Source organism: Sus scrofa, chromosome 9 (genome assembly GCF_054392235.1).
Source record: "Sus scrofa isolate SSC_HxYL_T2T_F1_AM1 chromosome 9, Sscrofa_HxYL_maternal_Yorkshire_Landrace_v2.0, whole genome shotgun sequence".
NCBI classification, from domain to species: Eukaryota; Metazoa; Chordata; class Mammalia; order Artiodactyla; family Suidae; genus Sus; species Sus scrofa.
In genome coordinates, this window is record NC_139391.1 from 112438086 (window position 1) to 112465658 (window position 27573).

Below are 27573 nucleotides of genomic sequence, written 5' to 3' on the forward strand. Positions count from 1 at the left end.
ATCTTTCAGGCCCTCATCTAAGAAGTGAAAATACTAGTAATCCTTCATATAGTTAAGGACAAAAGTGAGATAAGGCCCGGACAATGTTGAGATTCCTCAGCCTAGCACAACAAAGAACCTGTGAAGCTTTACTTTCTGCAGCGTGCATTAAGCAAACCTTAGCTTTAGTTACTCCACTTTCCAAAAACAAGCGCACTCTGTAACCCCCAGCACTCTTTTATCCCTAAAATGGTCCCTCATTCCCTGCTACCACAAAGCACTATGCTCCTTACGACAGTGTACGACGTTGAGCCGGACGGCACCCTCCTCGCGGGCCAATCGCGCTGCTCCGGACCGATAACGTAGGCGCGCTCGTGCATGCGCAGGCCGGGGAGACCTTGGCGAGTCGGCGGAGGTGCTTAGCGGAGGTGAAGGAGTTGGCGCAAAGGCCAATACAGCGGCAAGATGCAAAGCTGGAGTCGTGTATACTGTACCTTGGCCAAGGTGAGGACCGACTGGGTAGGTTCGTGATGAGCCAGAGGTGCAGAGAGGCCCGGTGACGCGGTCCCGAACGCTACCTAAGTGGTGGGTGTGGGAGCGGCAGGCGGCCGGGCCGAGACCACCAGCGGCTCCGCCCCTGAACCGGCATAGTCCGGACGGAGGCTGGGAAGCAAAGGCCCGGGCTGTGGGGAGGCCCTTTCAGTTGTGTGGTGGTCAGCAGTTGCACATGGTCACCTCCCAAGCCCCCAGCTGGCCTATGGGATCTTGGGACGGCGGGGAGTATGTGTCGCCTTAGCACCTTTTGGTTAACTCTTAGTACCTTTTCCTAATCCTGGCTCTTGAGTGGCTTTTGTGCAGTGGGCAGGTAACTTTGGGGTTACCGCTTGAAAGAACCAGACCGGGTCAGCCCCCAGCGGGTAGCCCTAGGAATTCCTCAAAGATACCTTCAGTGCCTGCTGCTTTAAGCTAACGTCTATTGGCTTTTTTCGTAGAAGCATTTATATTTTATTATAGGAGTTATGGTCAATATAGCTTTCCCTTTTCATCTGTGTACCAAATACAGCCAGACGGTACATATGTGGAATCGTGGCCGAATACTATATTGATGGAGACTTTAAAAGTTATGCAGCGATCAAACTCCTTTGTCTTTGTTTCAAAGATGAGTAGCATGTGTGCCCCAAAGTTAATGTAACGTGTGTCAGAGTTTATACTTTGAGAGGCAGAGCTGGGGCTAAAACTCAGGATTGCTATTTAGTCACTTGTTCTTTGTCCTCTGTAGGGACCTCAGGTGCAAGAATTGCCTTGGAATAGACAACATTACTAGATCGGTGTAGGTTTTGTCACTGCCTCCTATCTACGTGCTGTCGTAGGAGCCATTTGCTGTGTTTTTTTGTGCCTCATCATTCTTAGGAGATAGTAGCCATCCGTATTTAGAGGTTGTGGAGATTGAGATCCAGTTTGGAGAACTGTAATAGCTCTTGAATATGAGTACATTAGTGCATTTTCCTAAGGCATCTTGTCTCATTTTCTATTCCTGGTGGGCAGTTCAGGAATATCTTCATAGACTTTACATGGTAGATTTGAGTTAGTAAACGATAGTTACATATCAAAGGATTGTCGTAATGCAGATTATTCAAGTACTTAAGCTGCAACTTTAAAAACTTTAATTATGACATTAAAATGATTCGTGGCACTAAAAATTAGCCATGCTTTCTGAGAATTCAATAAAGTGTAACACCATTGAGTAACATATTTGAATTAGGTTAAATGTGAGACGGTTTGTTGAATATTCATAGTAAAAAGTATGGCAAGCTGATTGTTGTTACAGAAGGGGAGAAATTGATATGTAATTTCTGTGTGGCAGTGGAAGATAAATTAGTAATCGTTGCTTGATATATTTGCCCAAATTCATTGTTTTCACGGACCTTCAGTAGTTTCTGTTTTGAATTCCTGTTTTACACAATAGGAATATTTTCTTTCTTTCAGAGGGGCCATTTTAATCGAATAGCTCATGGTCTGCAAGGAGTTTCTGCAGTGCCGCTGAGAACTTATGCAGATCAACCAAGTAAGTACTTAGAAAAATAGGTTTTCCTCAAATTAGTTCATATTTCCTTTGTGTTTCAGTGTAAAAGCAAGTGAATATTCAAGTAATAATAATCAGTCATAGGACTCATTTGTTCTTATATTTATTAACTTAAATGTTTATTGAGCACCTACTGTGTTCCAGGTAGTAAACTAGGCAAAGCCCTGGTATTATGCAGTTTATGGTCTGGTGATAAAAGACGAATGGTACACACATAGGGAAAAATTTGGGGAAGGGATTGAAAATCACGTAGTTGGTGATTATGAGGAAAGGCGACTGACTGTTTTGTCAGGACTTTTCTGTGCAAGGGCCTGAGGAAGTGAGAGAGTAAGAAAATTGTTTCAGGCAGAGGGAAACAGCAGTGGGAAGGTTCTGAAGTGAATTATTTTGTGAGGTTTAAGGAATTACAGGAAGGCCAGTGTAGCTGGAGCAGAGACCAGTAGAGTGTAAAATCAGAAAAGCAGGCAGAGATCAGATTGTGGAGGGTTTTATGAGCCAGGTGAGGATTTTACTCCCAAGAGTGATGGGAAACCACTGAAGGGTTTTGAGCAGGGGAGCAATTCTATGTTTACATTAAAAAGTTAATTCTGGGAGTTCCCACTGTGGCACAACAGGAGTGGTCGTGGGGTCTCTGCAGTGCCAGGGACACAGGTTCGATCCCTGGCCTGGCATAGTGGGTTAAAGGATCCAGGGTTGCCACAGCTGCAGTGTAGACTGCAACTGTGGTTTGGGTCTGATCCCTGGCCTGGGAACTCCATGTGCTGTGGGGCAGCCAAAAAATAAAAATAAAATAAAAAAGGTAAGGTTGAGTGTGTTAGTTGCTTAACAATGTTTATAACAATGTTTAGAAGGTGAGATGACGTTTTTGCATGCTTAATGGAAAGAAATCTTGATGGGCTTATCAAAGGCACATTTTATTTTATTTTATTTTTTGGCCTTGCCCACAGCATGTGAAAGTTCCCAGGCCAGGGATTGATCCCACACCACAGCAGTGACCCAAGCCACTGCAGTGACAAAACCAGGTCTTTAACCCTCTGCACCAGAAAGGAATTCCAAAGGCACATTTTAAAGACTAGAAGGATGTATCCTAAAAGGAAGCTGTGAATTATTGATATTTTCCTCTTTATACTTTTCTGTATTTTTGAAGTTTCTATAAAGGATATGTACTTTATTTTTTAGAGTATGTAAAGCAGCAAGTTAATGGATTTATAGTAAGATACTTTGGTCTCTCACTACTAAGGCTATTGATTATTTGAAATTATGTGTTTTGACATTTACTGGAATCACTCCTTTAATCATAAGTAAAGTCATTTGTGATGTCTTAAAGCTTCATTATAGAAACCATTAGCTGAAGGGGAACTATGACCATCATTTTCCATGTATCCTGTAAAATAATTTTGTCCTGTATCCTTAGACTGTTGTCAAACTATTATAATTTTTCCTATGTTTTACTCGTAGAAGAAAGGATAGAAGGAGAATTCTGGTCACTAACGACCAACAGTGAATGACCTATCCTGGTTTTGAACAGGTCAAGAGATCCTTTAAGAAATAGGAATTTGATGGGGTTGGAGGAGAGTTGGACCCATTATACCCTTTGTCGCTTTTTTTCCATTTTTGGTTTTATTGAAATGTAATTGGCATATACCCTTTTTCTCTTTCGTTAAATAGGAATGTTATGTTTTCAACTCGACAGATTTTCATTTCCAAAGCATGCAGTGAAAGACCTCATGGCTCGCTCTACATATATGTTATTATATATTCAACAGAGATTTATTTGGTATCTTCTATTTGCCAAGCAGTTCCTGAGCAGGAACTTAGATTTGTAATGAAAGGAGGATAACTGAGCACTCATGAATCCAATAATTTAATTATCCCTTTTGTAAATTATAAATCCTTTTGTATCCATGTAGATAACTGTATAAAATCTGGTTGGATGAAGTTAACAAGCATTTCATGTACATATTTGTATTCATCTGAGGTGTTTATTTAGTGGCTGTGTTTTCCTCAAGTGCACATACAATATTAGGGCCATGACTGTGACTGTGTAGCATTGAAAATGGCACAGTAGGTATTCAGTACGTATTGATTAAATAAATGGACCCTAGGGCCATGACTGTTTCAGCTTCGCTCCATCACAAGCATCCAGTATGGTGCCTGGTACGTAGGAAGTACCTGGCAGTAGCAGCAGTAATATTAACTGACACATTGAGGGCTTACCTTATCTCAGGCACAGTCTTTAATCCTTGAGGCTGTCCTCCCAGGTATGTGCTGCTGTTTTCTGCATTTAGTAAATGGAGGAGCTGAGTTAAGAGAGGTTGTCTAGGAGGAGTTTCCGTTGTGGCTGAGCCGTAATGAATCCGACTAGTATCCATGAGAATACGGATTCAATCCTTGACCTCACTCAGTGGGTGAAGGATTTGGTGTTGCTGCAAGCTGTGGCATAGGTTGAAGCCTCGACTTGGATCTAGCATTGCTGTGGCTGTGGTGTAGGCAAGCAACTGCAGCTCTGATTCCACCCCTGGCCTAGGAACTTTCATATGCCATGGATGTGGTCCTAAAAAGAAAAAAAAGGAGTTCCCGTCGTGGCGCAGTGGTTAAAGAATCCGACTAGGAACCATGAGGTTGCGGGTTCGGTCCCTGCCCTTGCTCAGTGGGTTAACGATCCGGCGTTGCCGTGAGCTGTGGTGTAGGTTGCAGACGTGGCTCGGATCCCGCGTTGCTGTGGCTCTGGCGTAGGCCGGTGGCTACAGCTCCGATTCGACCCCTAGCCTGGGAACCTCCATATGCTGCGGGAGTGGCCCAAGAAATAGCAACAACAACAACAACAACAACAACAAAAAGACAAAAAAAAAAAAAAAAAAAAAAAAAGAAGAGGTTAGCTAGAAAATGACAGAGCTGGAAAAATTCTTCTGACTATAGAGCTTACAGTCTTTTTTTTTTTTTTTTTTTTGACTTTGTGGCACATGGGAGTTCCTGGGCCAGGCGTCAAACCAGTGCCACTGCTGTAATCAGAGCCACATCAGTGACAACACTGGGTCCTTAACGTCCTGAGCCACCCAGGAACTCCTAGAGTTTGCACTCTGTGTTTTGTTTTGTTTTGTTTTTAATTGCTGCACCACGGCCTGTGGAAGTTCCCAGGCGAGGGATTGAATCTGATCTGCAGCTGAGACCTATGCTGAATCCTTAACCCACTGTGCCATTGGAACTTCCTGGCCTGTTTCCTTAGATGACTATTGGCTGACCAGCTTGAGAAATTCAAAGCTTATGATCTCCCTGTTAGAGCACCTGGGAGATGTTTGAATATGAACCAAGCTCATCAAGATTTGAAAAGTATTGTGTGTTATTGTTGATATGACCCATTCCATGGCAGGAATAGACTGTCACACTTAGTCATATTTGCTTCCATTCATTCATTTATAAATTCATTATTTCAACAGATAGTGAGTATCTACTATGTGCCAGTTATTAGACTATTTGTTGGGATACAGGAGAGAACAAGACAGATAGGATGCAGCTTTATAGTTTACAGTCTTTTGGGGAAGACAAACATCCAGTAAATTATTGTGATAAAGACTCCACATGCTAAGCATAGGGAGCTATAATATCTGTATATGGATCGGGAATGGTTAGGGTTACTTGCTTAAGGAAATGATGTGGATATCTGAAAAGAGTTGGGGTGGGGTTGGGTGTGAGATATGTTCCAGGTAGAAAGAACGGTGCATGGGAATGTTTTGATATGAAAAGAAACATAGTGCATTTGAGGAGCTTGAAAAGGGCCAGTGTGACTGAAATGTGTTGAAGATCCTGATTATGGAAGACCCTAGCTCTTCATTTTAAGGGCAGTTGGAGGTCATTGAAGTGTTTTAAGCAGGGGCATGAGATGATCATATTTGTTTTTAAAGCTCATTTTGGTTGCAGATTGGAGTTTTTGTTCTAATGTTTTTTCTTTCTCCTTAGAGTGTGAGAACCAGGGCTCTGTCATTTTATAGGTAGCCCAAGAGCTTAGAATAGTGCCGGTAATGTGAAATGCCTGCTGTCAGCATTTACTTCTAGGAGGATGGGATAGAATGTATGTGGGTAGGCCAGCACAGTTCTGTGAGTGTAAGCTAACAGTAAATCATCATTGCTGAAGCTTAAACTGCCTGGTATTGGTGGATGACCAAAACGTGGTGGGAGATGAGGCTGGAGAAAGTTACTGGAGAGATTTGGATGCTATATTTACGAACTTGAACTTTATCTAACAAGAGATAGAGAAACCAGTGAGGAGCACAAGAATGTGGTCTGAGTTGGGTTTTGGCAGGGGTAACATTGCGGTAACTGTGTAAGTTGTTATGGAGGGTGGGAGTGAGACTGGAGGCTGCAAAACTAAAGTTGGGAGGCGGAGCTGGGAAGGAAAGAAACATTTATTGACTGACTAATAATGCACCTGGCATCCTCCTAGGGTCTTGATAGACCTTATCTCTGACCTCTCAACCCTGGGATGCAGGTGTTATCATTTCTATTATCCCTGTGTTGCATCAGAGCCCAGAAAGGTTGAAGTAATTTGCCCAAGAAGGTTTGTTTTACTTCAAATCCTTTCTTTCTTTCTTTCTTTCTTTCTTTCTTTCTTTCTTTCTTTCTTTCTTTCTTTCTTTCTTTCTTCCTTCCTTCCTTCCTTCCTTCCTTCCTTCCTTCCTTCCTTCCTTTCTTTCAATATGTGTCTCTTTCCTTAGGAACTAGGAGGTGATCAGACAGTGAAGCCTTGCACTTTGGGTGATCACGGGTATAGGGTGTGACAGTGGAAATAAGATTGAAAAATAAGGCTATTGATAATTTTAAAACAGCTGTCCCCACCCTCCCAGCAAAACAATAACAAATAAACCTTACAGAAGTAGCTCTTACACTCGTTTAGTGAATTTGGTAGTTAATGATTATTGCCTTATGATGCTTCTTTTCCTGTTCCTTTTTTTAAAAGAAAAATCTTCGATTTATCTACATTTTGGTATGTGCATATTTTCCATAACTATGATGTAAGGTTTTTGAAGATAGTGATGAATTTCTCATAGGGTAGACATTCATGAAATTTGATTTCATTCTGATAATGAAGAACTTCATGTCATTTTAGAGTCCCTGATTGCCTTGGAGGTTACGGGATCATCTTAGGATTTGGAAGGCATAATGGTGGAGGAGCACAGGCTTCAGAATCTAAAGAACTTGGCTTGAATCATGGCTGAATTGTTTACTAGCTGTGCAACCTTATGCATTTATTTAGTTATTCTCAGCCTTATTTTCTCCTTGTTAAATGGCAGTAATAACTATGTTAAGAGATGTCCTGAGTGAGACTTAGATGAGACAGTAGGAAGCATTTAGCTCACTGCCTGGCATGTAGTGGATTACCCAAGTGGCAGATAATATTGCAGACTGACTTCTTAATACCCAGTACAGTTTGTTGATGATTATAATTGATTTGTAACCTGACATCTTGTTTTTTTTTGTTTTGTTTTGTTTGTTTTGTCTTTTTAGGGCCGTGGCATATAGAAGTTCCCAGGCTAGGGGTTGAATCCTGTGCCACAGCAACGCCAGATCTGAGCCATGTCTGCCACTTAGACACAGCTCACAGCAATGCTGGATTCTTAACCCACTCAGCAAGGCCAGGGATCCCGTGTCCTCATGGATACTAGTAGGGTTTGTTACCACTGAGCCACAATGGGAACTCTTGATACCTTTATTTCAGCGGTAGACTTGATCATATGCTTTCATTATTTTTCTCATACTGATGTAAGTAATGTTTATAGAGTAACTTGTAGAGCACTTTTTCCTGCTTTTTGTCTTTTCATTTCATGGTATTGACCAGTATAAGTATTAGCCTTTCAGATTTCTCCTGGTATTTTATTGCCACCTGAATGAATACTGGTATTCAGTTGCCTTTTGCCATTTTGCTGACGTAGTTACCTCTCTCTTATGCTGTTATTGGGTATATCATTTTCAATTTTTTTTTTTGCTTTTTTTTTTTTTTTTGCTTTTTTTAGGCCACACGCAAGGCACATGGAAGTTCCCAGGCTAAGGGTCAAATTGGAGCAACAGCTGCTGGTCTTTGCCAGAGCCACAGCAATGTGGGATCCGAGCCACATCTGTGACCTATACCACAGCTCATGGCAACACCAGATCCCTGACCCACTGATTGAGACCAGGGATCAAACCCGCATCCTCAAGGATACCAGTCTGATTTGTTTCTTTTATGCCACCATGGAAACTCTCTTTTCAGTATTTCCTTTTCACTTTTAAAGGCTGATGCTAATTTTGTAAAGTCTTCCATCAGGTGTTCCCTAAATTAATGTGTTTTGTTTAACTACTTTCCTATCTCCTAATTTTTAAAACTGTATGGGAACCAGATTGAGAGATGCTTCTTGGCAAGGAGATGATGAGTCAGAATCATGTGCTGTAAACTTTCACATGCAAAGCAGCCTTTGGTGAAGGTGAGAGCTAGCTGGTTTGTTTTTCCAGTATTTTATCATGAAAAATTGTAAACACTTAGAAAAAAATGTGAGACTTTTACATTGAACACCTATAGATTATTTACATTTTACTCTACTTGTCACATATATGTTCATCCATATGCAGTCTATCCATTCATCTTTTTTGATGCATTTCAAAGTAAATTACAGGTATTAGTATACTTCCCTTAAATAATGGCTTATTTTTGAAGCTTTGCATTGAATCATACCCTCCTGTTCTTCAGCTGACAAGTCCTTAGAGGAAGACTTTTCTTTTTTACTTCATCTTTGTGCTTCCTAGCACTTCAGTGGGATTTTGATGGTGTGGTACATCTTCAGTACAAGGTGAAATGTTTTTCCTATTTTCCACAGTTTTTAAAAAGACCTGAGATCACAGTAAATTGGGAAATAAAATAAGTGTTTTTTTGCTTTTCTGTGTTTAAATTTATTCAGTAAACCTGTATGTTAAAAATTCAGCAAAGAAATCTATTTCGTAACTTGTAGTTATGTTACTGTGAAATTTAAAGAATTAGTACCCATCTAAGGGATATTGTTTAGGTCATCATTTGGTTCAAGACTTGAAAAATAGAAGTACATTTTAGTATACACTTAATTCTGAATATGAATGAGTGAACCAAGCAGTGTGGCCAAAAAACGCAAAATTAGTAAAAATCGAAGCAATGCTCTTGTCGTGTGTTGGATTAGCTCCATTTTTTTTCCTGTATTGGTTAATCCCAGTTATCATCGATTTAACCAAGGAGAGTCAATACTTATTCAAGTAGGAAGATTTTTAGATTTTGTGGATAACTGAGCTTAATAACTTGTAGTCTTCCAACACAGAGGTTCTGTGATTCGATGGGGCCAGCCAAGGTCTTTACACTCCCATCCCCTGAGGCCATTTGTGTTTTGTGGGGAAGAAGACGATAAGAAAGCAAAAAAAAAAAAAAAAAAGTTTGGTGAGAACAAAGGTGTTATATAGTGAATACTTGTGTAGGTTCCAGGTACTGTGCTAAGTTACTTACATAGGTTTTTTGTTCTATATTATGACCCTGAGAGGTAGATTTTTGTATGCCTTTTATTTTCCAGATGAGGAACCGAAGGTGAAGCTGGTTAAATTACTCACCTGATGTCAGATAGCCAGAGTAATTAGAAAGCTTGATTATTGCTCTCAGGGATAGTCGAAATTGAGAAATGTAGTACTGAATAATGGAAAGACCACTGGAGGGAGAGACAAAACGCTTCATTTGTCTTTCCCACAGCTTGCTAGATGACCTTGGGCAAGTTAATTGATTTCTCTGAACCCAGTGTTTTATACCTTCCTCATAGGAGGTTCTGAGAATCAAACATAGTGTATGTAAAAGTGTTTTATTAACTGCTAAATGCTCCAGTAATTGAGTTGTAAGGATAGTGGAGCGGGGAGAAGGGAGACTCTCTGACTCTTTCAGCAGTTATTGTTGCATTATTTGATGTTGGATTGAGAAGAATACTTGGATTTATGTTTACATTTCTGTAGTCCTACTGCTACTGATAAATTTTCAGTTTCTGTATATGGTAAATGTCTAGAATAGCTTATTGAATGTTCTCTTTAGCCTGTTATCTTAAGCTATGCAAGATTTATCATTATTCAAATGAAGTTCAAAATGTATCTATCTGCTTTGTATTATAGGGAAGTGGAATCATCCCACCCCCCTCTCCCCCCCCCATGTTGTTGAAATTCGGTCTCTGTCTGCTGGTGCCTAATAGAAACACAGTTTGGGTGAAGGAGAAAAAGATACCTTTATTGTTTTGACAGGCAAGGGAGGCCATAGCAGGTTAATGCCTTAAAGAATGTGTCCTCCTTTGGGAAAGATTAGGAAGTGGTTTTATAGTTTTGGAAGTGGAAAATAGGGCTACAGATAACGATCAGGGTAGAGTCAGGCTTGCATTGGTTTTCAGAGCTGGTGTTTGGGGGCCCCAGGACTGGTTCTGGGCGTCCACCTTCTTTCTGGAATGAAGAATGCTTCATCAAGTAGTTAACGTCTTCCATTTGTTGGGGGTTTAGTTCTGCAGAAGAGCTCAAAGATATTATTATGTGTATTCCTTGAGGGGGAACCAGGACACTGCCCCCAAGGCTGTAGTAGTATCTCTTGACAGCTCCTCCCTGGTCTCTGCATCCCTTCCCTTCTCTGATTAGCAGCTGTTGGAACCTGTCCTTTAGAGCTTAGGGAAGGTCATGGCAGCTGAAGCTTATTCTCTAAAAACTAGAAGTCGAGACACAGAAAGGCTCATCTGCCCAGGAGCCCTACAGGGTCCTGCTGAGTTGTAGTATCTTAAAATTTAAGTACCTGAAAAGAGTGTAATTAGTCTTGAATTTATTGAGAACATCAAGGTATTACGTGAAATTAGCTTATTTGATCCTAACATCAATCATTTGAGTCAATAAATGGCAGAAAAATTTAGTCACTTAATCACACAACTTTTAAGTGCCAAGAGCTGAGATTTGAAGCCAGGTGTGTCAGATTCCAAAACTCAGACTCTTTTCTTCATACAGATGTGTCACTAAATGCCTGTCCATTATCATGAAATAAAACTGTAGAGTTTAGCAAGGGCAGTGGATACAGTGGGTACAGAACTCAGGTATATATCCACATACCACAATGAATAAGTAGAAAACGAAATTTAAAAATCTGTGCCATTTTCAGTTACATCCAAGAGTGTCAGATACCTAGGAATAAATAGTATTGTGTAGAAAATGCTGGTTGTTTTCACTTTGTTAGAGGCTAAGTTTTTTTTTAAATGTATTGTTTTTAGGCAGTATTAAGCAATTTACTGTTTTATATCAATTTGCTTTTATTGCAGTTGATGCTGATGTAACAGTGATAGGTTCTGGTCCTGGAGGATATGTTGCTGCTATTAAAGCTGCCCAGTTAGGTTTCAAGGTAAGATTTAGGCTCAAACTAGGTGTTAATTCATTCATTTGGGAAGAGTTGATCATATTCATAAAATACTTCGCAGATAATTAATAATGGTGAATTCTTAAATCTATAAGTTATATTTTGTCCTAAAACTAATAGAGAAGGTTTATTTAATTGTAGTATTTTTATGAAATGGAAAAGTGAAGTCATTTTTCCTCTCCCCCTAATACTTTCTGTTTTGGCTTATAATCATACTTAGGAAGATACAGTGATAGATCTAAAAGCTCTATTTGTATCTGGTTGTTAAAAAAATTTTTTTTTTTAGAATAGTTTACATTTGAGTCATTATTATTTAAGTAATAAATTATAAAGGAATCTTTTACTCTCATAGACACAGCTTGAGTAGTGTGTTTTGTAGAAGAATTAAGACATATTTGGAATTTTAGTGAACTGAAACATTGCAGATTATGTGCAGTAAATAATATTTTTTTGGTTGTAGACAGTCTGCATTGAGAAAAATGAAACACTTGGTGGAACATGCTTGAATGTTGGTTGTATTCCTTCTAAGGTGAGCATATGTTTTGTACAGTGCAGATATTTTTTCATTAGCCACCAACTAGAAATGGGATATATTGAGATCAGAATATTAAACTAATATAATTATCAAAAAATAACCCATGGATGGTAAAAAACACATTTTTCCTTGGAAAAACTGAGTACTGTGACCAGTCTGCCATCTGTTCGTGAAATAACGTCGCAAAATGCCTAGCCTTTTCATTCAAACAGACTCTAGTATTTTTTTCTCTTCTGCTTTCCTTTACAATGGAATAGATAACCTTTGCTTTTTTTTTTTTTTTTTTTTTTGTCTTTTTGCCATTTCTTGGGCCGCTCCTGCGGCATATGGAGGTTCCCAGGCTAGGGGTCGAATCGGAGCTGTAGCCACTGGCCTACGCCAGAGCCACAGCAACGCAGGATCCGAGCCATGTCTGCAACCTACACCACAGCTCACGGCAACGCCGGATCGTTAACCTACTGAGCAAGGGCAGGGACTGAACCCGCAACCTCATGGTTCCTAGTCGGATTCGTTAACCACTGCGCCACAACGGGAACTCCCAACCTTTGCTTTTAATGAAAGTAAAAATGTTTTTCATTCTTGTTTGTTGCATGTTTAAATCGTTATTGTTTTTCTTAAATACATAAGAACAGAAACTGAATTGGTGTTTTCCTATGTGCTATTTCATGTAGAGAATATCATTTCATAAGTACATTTTTCGTAAGTTTTTGATTATATATAGTCTGTTTATGAAATTTGATAATTTAGTCTTTTTTATTTCCTTTAGGCTTTATTAAATAACTCTCATTATTACCATATGGCCCATGGAAAAGATTTTGCATCTAGGGGAATTGAAAGTATGTATACCTTTTATATTGAGCAGTGTTTTCATTTGATTCTTCTGGCTAAGGACTTTTGTGTGTCCAGTGACTGTGTAATATATGTTCAGTGGGAGAAAAATAAGAAGAAGATCTTTAAAATGAGAGATTTTTTTTTTTTAAGAAAGAAGGCTTTAATCCATATTTCTACTGTGATATCTTTTGTTCCTTTGTGTAGGGGGGGCAGTTTTCATTTCCCTGAAACCTAGAGATCACTAGGGGGCGCTGGATTCCGCTGGATCCCTGAGTGCAGTCGGTGGGTAATGGTGAAGGAAGGAAGATCTACCTATGTTGTTGGTAGCGGGAAGAGAGGGGAGGAGAGAGGGAGGGATGCAGCATAGGGGAAAAGGGCATTTCATAACGTTTTCATTTGGTATGTTGTATCTCCTGCTGTTCTTTTTGGACTGTTTTCATTTCATCCTTTCTCTCCAGTTATTGTTGTTGACAGATATATCCGGGAGGGTAGTCTCTTCCAGGAAGGACCAAAACACACCTTGGCAGGGGGATTTAATTTTCCTTCATTTCTTTCTTTCTAGCAGTAGGTTTCTGAAAGATTGTGCTGTAGTGTAGGCAGATCGATAGGTGTAGGGGTGATGTATAGACATTAAAGAAAATAATGAATGTACATTAATGAATATACATTAAAGAATGAATATACATTAAAATGTAATGAAAATGTAATGAATATACATTAAAGAATGAATATACATTAAAGAAAAAGAGATGAAACATAGAATCAAAACCCACTATCCATACCCACTAAGGAAAGAAGAGACCAGGTTAGTCAGAGACCAGCACCTTAGGTAAAACTTTATGTTCTAGCTCTCTGACCTTGGGTAAATCAAATCTCAGGGCCTCAGTTTCCTCAATTCTGAGCTCTGTTGTTTGCATGAGATGATTTATGAGATTCTTCTTACTGCCAAAGTTCTATTGAGTTGAGCTTCTTTATTTTCTTACTTTGTTGCTTCAGAGTTTTCCTCTGAGTTAAACGAATGATTAAAATCTAGTTGAAGGGCTTCTGTATTTGAAGTTTATGTCTGTTTTTAGTAGTTTTTTTTTAATGTAGCGTTTCCTTTTAAAAAAATGTTCTAGTGATGTTTTATTTTGTCATTTTTACTTAAATCTCTCCCAGACTTAAAATCATCATAAGCTATTTGGAGAATGTATTGTCACAGTGGAGTATAATGTTTTATTTTGGACTTCGTTTTTCCTGAAGGTAGATGTTTTACAGTGTGTGGTAGGTTATGTTATTGTAATGCGATGCTCTTGGCTTTTTGCCAGCCATGATTATTGTATCCATTATTAAATTAAAAATTTTAATACTGCCTTTTATACAATTCAGTAAGCATTAGGCTGAAGTTTTTCAGACCTTGATTAGTGAGAAACATCACCTGTTGCTTTAGGAATTTAATTAAGAGCTAAAGATTTATTTAACAAATTACAGTGTCTGAGGTTCGCTTGAATTTGGAGAAGATGATGGAGCAGAAGAGTAATGCTGTAAAAGCCTTAACGGGTGGAATTGCCCACTTATTCAAACAGAATAAGGTCAGTGTGTTGAATGTTCACATTTTTGCTTTCTTCTATATACACCGTATAAACTTTGCTTTATGCTGACAGCGGTGCTATTAGAACTTGGCTGCTGGAGGATATTTATTCAATTTAAAGCGAAACGTTAACCTGAAGTAGATTGCCCTGATAACAAAATTTTTGTTGTGCCATATGTAGCATTACTAAGAGAAGCATTTTTGGGTTGGATGAATTTTTTTAATAGTTTGTTTTACTAGTCATACTTGTTTATCCAAAAAAACCATTTTAAACTTTTCGAATTTATGAATGTTATTTTTTAAAGGTTGTTCGTGTAAATGGATATGGAAAGATTACTGGGAAAAATCAGGTCACTGCTACAAAAGCTGATGGCAGCACTGAAGTTATCAATACAAAGAACATTCTTATAGCCACGGGTTCAGAAGTTACTCCTTTTCCTGGAATTACGGTATGTACACATTTTACAACTATCACAGCCTTCCTACAGAAATGTATTTTTTAAAGTATTTTATTTTATTTTTTAAGTGACTGCTCTCGAAGCATGTGGAAGTTCTCAGGCCAGGGATTGAATCCAGACCACATCTGTGACCTGTGCCACAGGTGTGGCACTGCCAAATGCTTTAACCCACTGCATGGGTCTGGGGATTGAACCTGTGCCTCTGCAGCCACCTGAGCTGCTGCAGTTGGATTCTTAACCCATTGCGCCAAAGCAGGAACTCTTACTTTATGCTCTTTATGAACTTTAAAAGAGATCTCTAACTGAAGTACTATATGTTGACAGTCATTCAGCTCTGGGAAGTTGCCTGTCTTTATTTTGCAGTGATGGCGACCAGAAATAGAACACTTTATATTAATATTATTTGAATTCAATATTAAGTTAAAATTGACCATTTTGATTTGAAATGGTGAATGATAAAATTTTAAAGTGTGCACTTTTAATGGGTTTTGATTAAAATTGAGTCTGAGTAGGAGTCAAATAAATGGTTTAGTATTATTAGAGATTATACTGAGATCGGTTTATAAATCAGTAGGTTCTTAAAAATAATTCCGATCGTATCTTTTTTCTTTTATTATAGATTGATGAAGATACAGTAGTGTCATCTACAGGTGCTTTATCTTTAAAAAAAGTTCCGGAAAAGATGGTTGTCATTGGTGCAGGAGTGATAGGTGTAGAATTGGTGAGTGCTGTTTTTTTCTGCCTCGTATATTCTCTCATTATTGACATGGAGTTGGAAAGGACTGAGTGGTCCTCTGTGTGATTCTTTATGTAACATCGCAGGTAGATCAGCATTGAGTTTTGCTTAAACAGTTCTAATATTAAAGAGTTTTCAAGACAACCTATTTATGTAGTTATTAGTACATTCTCTTATGTTTTGAAATTTGCTTTCCTGTATCTTCACCTCTTTGCTCTCCTAGAACTGGACTGATTTAAAAAAAACCTGCCAGCCCCTGCAGCAGACGACTCATTCTGAGTAGATTGCGTTTCAGATAAAGACGTGACTTACACGAGCTGGTTCTTCCCTGTCTGCATCCTCATCTCGATCCCTCTGAAGTTTTAGAAATGTCTTATTACTTGTTCTCTGAATACTGTGCTATTTCTTACCTTCTCCCTGCCTCATTCTCCCTTCTTGTCCATCTGGCGACTTCCCTGTTTGTCCAGTGACGTCTTCCCTCCTTTTTAGGTATCCTTTCCCAGAGCCATTTTACCTTGTAATCGCCAAGAATTGCTCTGCTTCTAAAATCACAAATCCAGATGTTTTATCCTCTAAGCATAACCTCCTTTCCTCTCTTACTCGCTTATTCCTGGTACACAGGCTCTTTATCCTCTGTGTTTTTGCTGCCTGCCCTTTCCTGTCTTGACTGCTTTCCCAATCAGCTTGGATTCCATAGTCCATCAGTTTGACCATCTTCTTAGAGATGTTCTTGAGTCCCTTGCCTTGCTCTTCCATCCCGCCCACTAGGCAAGACTTGGATCCTGGTTGAATTCACCTGCCGGTCTTTTTTATGCTGTAGCTAGGGTGTTGACTACACAGGAGAAGAATATACCCTGCAGATTAGTGCCTGTGTAAATTCCTTATCCCTTCATTTTTTTAAAGTTTTATTGAAGTAGAGTTGATTTACAATGTTGTGATAATTTTTGCTGTACAACAAAGTGATTCAGTTATACATGTACACACATCCATTCTCTTTCAGATTATTTTCCCATGTAGATTATCAGAGAATATTAGGTAAGAGTTCCCTGTGCTATATAGCAGGGCCCCTGTGTCTTCCTTCAGTTGCTAATTTTCCACTTACCTTCTCTTCACAACCAGACTTCCTGAAAGAGATGCCCATACTCTGTTTCATCACCTTCCATTCACTTCTCGGTTCATGGTTTCTTGTGCCATCAAATTGCTCTTGACAGGACGTGAATGGATTTATTGCTCAGTCTCATGGGCGGTTTTCTTTATTGTTTTACTTGGTAGCTGACAGCATTGCTGATTTTTTTTGCCTTTGAAACTTTTCTCTTAATTTCTCTGATCAAACCCAGTCGGGTTTTCTATCTAGCCTTTGGGCCAGCTTCTCTATTTTCACGCAGCCTTCCCTTTAGTTGTTATTGTTACTCTGGATTCTGTCTCAGGGTTCTATCCCAGACCCTTTGTGTCTTCTTACAGAATACTCTTCCACTCTTATCTCAATTACCCAAAGACTCATGAATATTTGCAGCCTAATCCTTTCTCCTGGCCTCTGAACTTTTATATCAGAACACTTACCAGCATCTTTATTTGTATCTGTTCACTAAGAGTATAATTTAACCATTTCCTCCCTCCTTCACTCCTCAACATACAAAACAAATCCTGTTTCTTTTCTTTTTTTTTTTTTTGTCTTTTGTCCTTCTCTAGGGCCACACCCACGGCACGTGGAGGTTCCCAGGCTAGGAGTCTAATCAGATCTGTTGCTGCCAGGCTACACCAGAGCCACAGCAATGCCAGATCTGAGCCGCATCTGTGACCTACACCACAGCTCTTGGCAATGCCACTGGGCGAGGCTGGGGATCAAACCTGCAACCTCATGGCTCCTAGTCAGATTCATTTCCACTGCGCCACAATGGGAACTCCAAATCCTGTTTCTTTTCTAACATTTCCCATCTCAGTTAGTGGTACTGCCATCCATCTGGCGAACTAAACGAGAAGTTTCAGAATTATATGTGACTGCCCCTGTGCCTTCATGCCCCATATTGAGTCAGTCGTTGCCTGTTAGGTAGCTCATGAATATATCCTCTTCTTTTCATGTATCTCCTTAGGGCCCAGTTCATGCCAAGATCATGTCTCGCCCTTGGTTTCTCTGACTTCAGTAACTTTTTCTGATCTGTTTTCCCCAGAGTGGCTGGAGTGATTTTTCTGTAATACAAATGTAATAATCTCTTCCCTGCTGAAAACCCTGCAGAGACTCATGGTAGCTGTCAAGATAAGTTGTTGGGTGCTGGCTCAAATCTCTACCTTCACTTCTAACCCTTTCCCTCTCAAACATGTTCAAGGCATATTGAAATGTCAGTTCCTGAACAAGTGCACTCTTTCTTTTATCCGTAGGCAGGCCTGCCTTCTGTGTGGAACTTTCTTCCCTCCACGAGTCTGCACTGTGTGAGCCCTTCCCTGCCTCCCCTAGGTGTCCTTAGGTACTCTTGCTGAGTGTTCCCCTGTACTTGTTCCAACATTTATTGGGCCTTCTTAATAATACTTGTTCAGTTGTCTCTCTCTTTCATTAAATCATAAACTCCGTGAGGGTGGAGATGCTGGCTTTTTCATTAACTGTGTGTGTCTTTGGCATCTAACATAATGGCTGATCTATAATAAGTACTCACATACTAACTTTTATTATTATTGCTCTGTAAACATTTGTGGGTATAATAAATAACTCTCAAATGTCAGAAGTTATGTTTTTAGTGGAGTCTTTTTGTCTAAGAAACCTCATCTCCCCTTCTCTGAGTCTCTGGTTTGTCTGCATCTTTGTGTCATCTAATAACAATATATCACATTTATTTATTTATATTTGTCTTTTTTATAGGACCATAAATTTTTTTGAAGGCAGAGACTGGATTTTATTTGTGTTTAGATCTCCATTGCTTTTCTTACTTAGGTCTTGTAGATACCAGATCCATTATTTTGTCATCATCCTTTTGATTCAGTCCTGTCTGTCAAGATCACTTGTTTTTTTTTTTTTTTGTTTTTTTTGTTTTGTTTTGTTTTTTTTGTCTTTTTTGCCGTTTATTGGGCCGCTCTCGCAGCATATGGAGTTCCCAGGCTAGGGGTCTAATCGGAGCTGTAGCCACCGGCCTACGCCAGAGCCACAGCAACGCAGGATCCGAGCCGCGTCTGTGACCTACACCACAGCTCACGACAACGCCGGATCCTTAACCCACTGAGCAAGGCCAGGGATCGAACCCGCAACCTCATGGTTCCTAGTCGGATTTGTTAACCACTGTGCCATGACGGGTACTCCTGTCAGGATCACTTGTAAATGGTCTTCCAAACTAAGCATAATAGTGTGGATTTTGGAGAGAATATGTTTTTGCCTTTTGATATGCATAATATACTTGTTTTAATGTAATCCTTTTAAGATCAGGGTATTTTGTTTCTTGTTTGCTTTTAGCACATACTGAGCTTGTGGGCAGGTGGAAACCATCCATCTTGCTCTAGGAATTCTGATTTTTTTTTTCAAACCTTTAAATAAAGGACTTTGAACCTTTATTTATTTATTTATTTGGTCTTTTTTTTTTTTTTTTAACATTTCTTAGGGCCACTCCTGCAGCATATGGAGGTTCCCAGGCTAGGGGTCTAATCGGAGCTGTATCCACTGGCCACAGCTTCACCCACAGCCACACCAGATCCAAGCCACTTCTACGACCTATACCACAGCTCACCGCAATGCGGGATCCTTAACCCACTGAGCCAGGCCAAGGATCGAACCCACAACCTCATGGATTCGTTAACCACTGAGCCACTACAGGAACTCCCTGAACCTTTGTTCTTGCTTTTTTTTTTTTTTTTTTTTTTTGGCTATTTAGGGCTGCACCCGTGGCACATGGAGGTTCCCAGACTAGGGGTCCAGTCAGAGCTACACCTGCTGGCCTACGCCACAGCCATAGCAATGCGGGATCCCTCCCACTGAGCAAGGCCAGGGATCTCACCTGTATCCTCTTGGATACCAGTTAGGTTCGTTTCTGCTGAGCCACAATGGAAACTCCTATTCTTGATTTTAATTTAATCTTGGTCACTTGCACTCATTGTTCCAATCTATTTCTTTGTCTTGATTCTGTCATTCTTGCACTTAAAGCTGTTTCTTGCTTTAATTCATATGTTGAAGAAGCATGCTAACTAAGGCATGTGGTCTATCATCTGATGTTATCAACAATTAGTTAATCAAGCTTTCTCTGGTGTCATTCATGAAAGCCATCTGATACTACAGTTAACCAGTTTATAAACATATTTGAAATCTCCATTGATCCATCACATCTACAAGTGTATCATGAGATTTTCTCCCTCCCCCTTTTTTTGAATATCTTACTGATATCGAGTTATACTACATTAACCAGTCCAGAAAACCTTCAGAAAAGAAAATAAGGGTCGTTTTCATGCCCTGTTTGAAGCACTTACGGTAGTGTCTAATGATTGTCAAACTGGTGTTAAAAAAATCTTTTCTAGTTATTTAGCAGAGATTGACCGTTGCTCCACATTTCAGAATCTATTCTCAATTCAGACTCCATTCTTTTCCATTTTGAAAATCTGGGCAGTATCTGCCTCTCTGCCGCCCTTTGGCAGTTCTCTGATGGTAAATGTCCCCAGAGTTCACTGAGTGACTGTTATCCAAATGCTGATCTAATTTGTTAGATTTGGGAGTTACCTTGGGCTTCACTTTTTGCTTGGTATTTCTTCTCTTCACTCTACTTTGAAAATTTTTCTCATAGATGGATAAAACAAGCAAGAAAAAAAGAATAACATAGATTTACTTTCTTTTGTTGGTCATAATATCCTCAAGCAGTAATTTTATTTCTTCCATCTCTGCACTTCTGCATCAGGTTATTTACAACATGGTGTCATTTCAGACATCTTGATACTGTGTTTTAGGTGTCTGTTACTATATTGAATTAGTTTTTACATGTCTCTTTAAAAATGTAGGCTTATTAGAGAATTTATTGTGTAGTCATACGTATTTCTTTCTTAAAAAGATTATTATTCTGTGACCTTTATTTTTTATAGTTTATGTTCCTTCTTCCATTATAGTTTAATGTAGTGCTTTCAAGAACATAGGTTTTGGGATCATATTTAAATTTGAATTTCAGGTCTGACTCTTAATGACTTTATGTTCTTGTTAAATTCACAACCTTCTGAGCTAGTTGATTCGTTAAGGGGGATAAGAATAGCTGCCCTTTGTAAGATTTTGTTGGGATTTGTTAATACATTTAAGACAATTAACAGAGCCTGACATCTAATAAGCTATAAATAAATGATAGATATTTTTGGGTTTTTCTATCTCTTTAAAATCATCTTTCCTAAAGAGTAGGCACTTATCTTGCTATGCTCCTTGCTCCTTGCTTTGAATTATAGACATTGAGATGATGTATCTTATTTCCAGTCTTAGTATTTCTTACTATTCTGATTAGGTTCAGAGGAGCAGTTCTTTTTTTAGAAAATGTTTATTGAGATATAATTCACATATCGTATGTTTCATCCACATAGAGTGTCCAATTCAGTGATTTTTTTAGTATGCTTACAAAGTTATGTCTTATCAGTATCTAATTCCAAAACATTTTCATCATACCAGAAAGAAACCCTATGCCCATTAATAGTCATTCTACATTCCTCCCTTCTCCCAGCCCTTGGAAACCACTAATCTACTTCCTTTGCCTATGGATTTGCCTGTTGTGGACATGTCATATAAATGGAGTTCATGCAATACGTGGCATTATGTGTCTGGCTTCTTTCACCTAACATAATGTTCTCAGGGTTCATGTGTACTTCATTTGTCTTCATGGCCAAGTAATATTTCATTCTATGGATATAGCACATTTTTAAAATTCATCAGTTGATGAACACTTGGTTTGGAACTAGTATGATTAGTACTGTGAGGAACATTTGTGTGCAAGTTTTTGTGTAGACATATCGGTTTTTTTGTTTGTTTTTTCTCTTGACTATTTACCTAGGAGTAATTCTGTATTGAACCTTTGAAGGAACTCTTGTTTTCCAAAGGGGCTGTATCATTTTATAACACCCTCTCCCTGCAGTGTAAGTTTTAGTTGCTCTGTTTGTTCACTAGTAGTTGGTATTGTTGGTTTTTTTGATTTGAGCTATTGTAATGGGTGTGTGGTAGTATTTTGTTGTTTTAATAGGCATTTCTCTAGTGGCTTGAATTGTTGAGCACATTTTCATGTGCTTTTTGCCATCTTTCTTTGGTGAAATGCCTGTGTAAATATTTTGTATGTTTTTTTTATTGGGTTTGTTTGTTTTGTTGAGTTTTGAGAGTTCTTTATATAATCTAGATAGAAATCCTTCATCAAATAGATGTTTTGCAAACACTTCTTCCCAGCTTGTGGTTTCTTTCTTTTTATGTTTATAATACTGTCATTTGAGGAGACGTTTTTAATATTGATGAAGTCTCACTATTTTCTCTTAAGGATTGTGCTTTTCGTGTTGTAGCTAGGAAATCTTTACCTAACTCAAGGTCACAGAGATTCTTTCCTGTGTTTTCTTCCAGAAGTTTTACAGTCGTGAATTTTACATTTAGGTCCATGACCATTTTGAGTTAATTACTGTGTATGCTTGTTTTTGGATTAATTAGTGTCACTTTGTGGCCTCCAGTTAACTCAGTTCTCATCCCAAAATTCATGAAATTCTTCAAATGAATGTATGAATTTAATTGGAAAGATAAACTCATAAGGCGAATTTTAAATTACCAGATGGTTTTAATATAAATTCTTGCAAAGGATATATTCATAGCTTTTCATAGGTTATTTAACACCATAATATTATGTTCATATTGCCACTTTTGCAAATTATAATTGTTAAGAAGTTAAAAAGCCAGCATTCAGTTTAAATTATAATTTGAATGAAAAGATAACATTTCTCTATTGAGCAAACAAAATATGAAGCCAGTTTAATATTTTTGTAGACATCAGTAATTAGTAATAAGAGGTTACTTCTTCCCCTTTAAGACTCTCCTTCTCACTTGCTCCTCTTTCTGGACCAGTTACTGTGTAGTTCATTCCCTCTCTTCTTCAAGTCTGTGCAAATGTTACTCTCAGTGAGGCCTTCCTGTGACCACACTACTTAAAATTACAACCCCTCTCCTTTCAGTAGCCCTGGTTCTACTTCCTGCTTTATTTTTCTCATAGCATTTTTCTATCTTTGACATGAATTTTACTTACTTGTCTCCCTGTCACAATTTAAAGTCCCTGAGGGCAGTGTTTTGCTTAGCAGGTAGTAGGTGTTCAGTCTCAGTGAATGTTGAGTGAGTGAGGAAATATATATAAGTTAGAGCTATTTGTCTCAGTGTTAATTTTAAACCTCAGAGCATTTAATAGCATATTAACACAAGAAAAAAAATTAAAAAAAAGTTTTAAATGGATTTAAAAAAAAAATTTGCTCCAGAACACTATGATTTTTGTAAAGAAATTATTATTTTCAGGGTTCAGTGTGGCAGAGACTTGGTGCAGATGTGACAGCAGTTGAGTTTTTGGGTCATGTTGGTGGAATTGGAATTGATATGGAGGTATCTAAAAACTTTCAACGCATCCTTCAAAAACAAGGATTTAAATTTAAATTGAATACAAAAGTTATTGGTGCTACTAAGAAGTCAGATGGAAACATTGATGTTTCGTAAGTATGCCATATTTGCATTTGATATGATACCCTTCTATATGTTTAAGAAAAACATTGAGTTTTTTTATAACTTAATACCATTTTATTGTATAGCATAACTCAGTATTGCATATCAAATCAGTCCGCTGAATTTCATGATTGTGTTGATGCTAGAAAAAATTAATTCACGGAGTTCCTGTCGTGGCGCAGTGGTTAACGAATCCGACTAGGAACCATGAGGTTTCGGGTTGATCCCTGCCCTTGCTCAGTGGGTTAACGATCCGGCGTTGCCGTGAGCTGTGGTGTAGGTTGCAGACATGGCTTGGATCCTGCGTTGCTGTGGCTCTGGCATAGGCTGGCAGCTATAGCTCCGATTCGACCCCTAGCCTGGGAACCTCCATATGCTGCGAGAGCGGCCCACGAAATAGCAAAAAGACCGAAAAAAAAAAAAATTAATTCACTATTCTCATTTGTAATGTAGTTTTTTCTTTCTTTTCACGACCTCACCTGTAGCATGTGGAAGTTCCTGGCTAGGGGTTGAGTCGGAGCTGCAGCTGCCAGCCTACATCACAGCAACACGATCTGAGCTGCATCTGTGACCTTGCAGCTTGTGGCAGTGCTGGATCCTTAACCCACTGAGGGAAGCCAAGGATTGAACCCACATCCTCAAGGACACTGTGTTAGGTTCTTTGTTGTTGTTGTTGTTGTTGTTGTTGTTGTTGTTGTTGTTGTTGTTGTTGCTGTTTCTTGGGCCGCTCCTGTGGCATATGGAGGTTCCCAGGCTAGGGGTTGAATCGGAGCTGTAGCCACCGGCCTACACCAGAGCCACAGCAACTCGGGATCCAAGCCGCGTCTGCAACCTACACTACAGCTCACGGCAACGCCGGATCCTTAACCCACTGAGCAAGGGCAGGGACCGAACCCGCAACCTCATGGTTCCTAGTCGGATTCGTTAACCACTGCGCCACGACGGGAACTCCCTGTGTTAGGTTCTTAACCCTGTGAGCCACAATGGGAACTCCAAAGACCTATGTTCTTAAACTGTGTTATACGGCCTATTGTTTGAGATTTTAATGGTAGATTTCTAGAATATGTATACATTTGTTATTGCCTGACCCTTATGTTTCTTTTATAAAAAAATAAACTTACACTGTTAGAAGTGTCATCAGTACTTGAGAAATGTCTGATCTTAAATTTCCAAGTCTGTCAGCTGTTCCGGTAAATGTGTGTTTAACAGTTATACACTGTTCATTGTCTAGTATTGAAGCTGCTTCTGGTGGTAAAGCTGAAGTTATCACTTGTGATGTACTCCTGGTTTGCATCGGCCGACGACCCTTTACTCAGAATTTGGGACTAGAAGAGCTTGGAATTGAACTAGATCCTAGAGGTAGAATTCCAGTGAATACCAGATTCCAAACTAAAATTCCAAAGTAAGTTGGATATGCTTCTGCATTTTCAATTATTTTAAACAAACACTATTTTGAAAATAAGACATTTGTCATGCTTAAAAAATGCATTAACTTTGGGGAAGAATAGTAAACTTAAACATGGAAAAGCAGAAATAATAGAATTTTTTCATTATCCCAAGATTAGAACCCATGTTCAAGATATTTAAAGACCTGTATTTCATTTACTTTTTGGTGGCTTAATATCTAGAAACCTTTATTTTTTTCCATGGCATTAAGTGAAAAAGTGTCTGTGATTCCAGAAGTTCATTGTTCTTTTAATCTCTGTGGCAGTATCTATGCAATTGGTGATGTGGTTGCTGGTCCAATGCTGGCTCACAAAGCAGAGGATGAAGGCATTATCTGTGTGGAAGGGATGGCTGGTGGCGCAGTGCACATTGACTACAACTGTGTACCATCAGTGATTTACACACACCCTGAAGTTGCTTGGGTTGGCAAATCAGAAGAGCAGTTGAAAGAAGAGGTAATCCTCAGTGAGGGGTTTACTCCAATGTGTGCGTTGAGTTAATGACACTGGGTGGGGGTTGAGAATTCATTTATTATTGCGTTATTAATGCATTTTAATAACTGCATAGAACATTATTAGTTGGTTTGTGTGTATTTTACTTCACTAGCGTCATAAAGGAGACCATGTGCTTGCCTGCATTCAAAAGCTCTTACATTTGGATTTGGAATGTGTCCAGGTGGACTGACATTTGCATTTACTTATGTTTCACCCAAAATATATTTCAGTAACAAGCCTTTTTGGTTTTTACTTCTATATGCCTTATGAAGAATTGCCTTCTTGGGATTTATTTTCTGAACAAATGGTAGATGATTTCACTGAAAGGGAATGTGCTTTTTCAGTGTTTATGTAACTTCTCGTTTTCTGTCTTCGACAGGGTATTGAGTACAAAGTTGGAAAGTTCCCGTTTGCTGCTAACAGCAGAGCTAAGACCAATGCTGACACAGACGGCATGGTTAAGATTCTTGGGCAGAAGTCAACAGACAGAGTATTGGGAGCACATATTATAGGACCAGTGAGTATTGTAAAATCGGTAATCCCATCAGGATCTCTGGAAAACATAGCTGTTTAGTAGATTAATTTAAAACCACTTGGTGTTTACATTCTGAGGTTATTATTTATTAGCAAAAGTTTGAATCTGGCCTCTGTGCATTGTTTCTAGCAAGGTACCAACAGCAGTCACAGTCTTGCCCACCGTATCATCGACTTTCCATGCTGCAACTAAAATCATCCCTTTAAAACATAGACTGGACTGTTTGCCTGCTTAAAGCTCTCTTGTGGTCCTTTCAACTTTAGACTTATAGACAAGGACCTTCTAAATGTGGTCCTGACCTCATCTTTTCCACTTGTCCCTTTTGCTCATTAATTCTTTGTCTCATGGGCCTTCCTTTATTTCTTAATAGGCCAAATGTGTTCCCTTTCCAGAACCTTGTGCTTATAGTACCCTTTGTGTAGAATCCTCTGCCTCCAGATCTGTTGGCCTATTAGTCATATCTTGGTTCAGCTGTTACCTTCTAACTGATCTTGAAGTATGCCCTGCCTTAGGTATCTGATGTATCGGTAATGGTAATAGAACTTGTAAGTGCTCACTTTGTAATAATTTTTCCTAAGTACATGCGTTAACTTTAATTTTCACAACCCTGTGAGGTAGGTGTTGCTATTCCCATTTTTGAGGTGAATGAATGGAATGAAGCACACAGTCACTGAGAGGTTAAGGTAGTAAGTGGTAGCATTTGAATCCAGCTCATCTGACTCCAGAGCCTAAGCTCTTCACTTCTGTGCTGCTTTTTTCTGTTAAGCTTTTTCTGACTGGAGGCAGTTAGCTGTACTAATCTCTCCTATTAGAAGATAGTTGATTTTTGCCATGGAAAAAAAATGACTTCTTGGTTTATTATTTTAAAGGGTGCTGGTGAAATGATAAATGAAGCTGCTCTCGCACTGGAATACGGAGCATCCTGTGAAGATATAGCAAGAGTCTGTCATGCACATCCGGTAATTGTTAATAACATACACAGTGAATGGCTATCTAAATTTTCTTCTGACCCACAGTTACTTTGTTTTTAATTCTAAATTTTTTTCCTTGTAGACCTTATCAGAAGCTTTTAGAGAAGCAAACCTGGCTGCATCATTTGGCAAAGCAATCAACTTTTAAATTAGAAGATATATTTTTCTGAAATTTCCTGGGAGCTTTTGTAGCGGTCACATTTCTGAACAGGAAATGCTCATAGCTCCAGGAATTTCTAGGACTGAATCATGAAACTTTTGGAAGATATTTAATAGGTTTGGACAGAAGGGAATAATCTCATATCTATATTTTAAATAAATTTAATATTTTGTTTTATTGCATTAATATTGCAGAAAAAAGCTACTTGTTTATAGTAGCATCCTGGAAAAATTTTTTCGACCCATATTTTCATGCTGTTTATGAAAAGTTCAACTTCAGTGAATTTATGTTAAGTAGCTTTTGTTTGTGATACAGTAGAGTTGGATTTACCTACATGGATGGAGCTGGAGTACGGCATGTGAACAGCTGTGTTTGAAGCAAAGTGATCAAGTTATTTTAAACTTGGTTTTCACCTTGGTAACAGTCATTAGAATAAGTTGAAAACATGTATAAACTGATGTAAATAAAAAAGGATTGTCCCTCAGTTGTATTTAACCCCCCAAATCTTGGAGTTTAGAGGTAGAATTTGTGTTTAGATTTTTTAAGGTTCCATTGAAGTCTACAGTCTGAAGTATAGTTATACAGTTAACCAAATTAAGGCTGTATATTTACAAAATGCAAATATTAAATGGAGAATCAGTGTATTAACGGTGGGAAATGAAGATATGGAAATAAACATGTCTTAAATACTCATTTACTG

General features: G+C 38.8%; 1 protein-coding gene across 2 annotated transcripts; it reads left to right on the top strand.

The window, feature by feature from the left end:
* Positions 1-379: 379 nt before the first annotated feature.
* DLD (dihydrolipoamide dehydrogenase) lies at positions 380-27566 on the top strand. Of its 2 annotated transcripts, none has more exons than XR_014814383.1 (14): positions 380-483; positions 1966-2044; positions 11374-11453; positions 11929-11997; positions 12770-12839; positions 14305-14405; positions 14710-14853; positions 15482-15583; positions 23067-23923; positions 24229-24669; positions 24979-25168; positions 25587-25724; positions 26612-26701; positions 26796-27566. XR_014814383.1 is itself a non-coding variant. In NM_214062.1 (14 exon segments), coding segments are annotated over 14 exon segments (1530 nt in total). In that variant the 5' UTR covers positions 382-444; the 3' UTR covers positions 26862-27561.
* Positions 27567-27573: the final 7 nt, after the last annotated feature.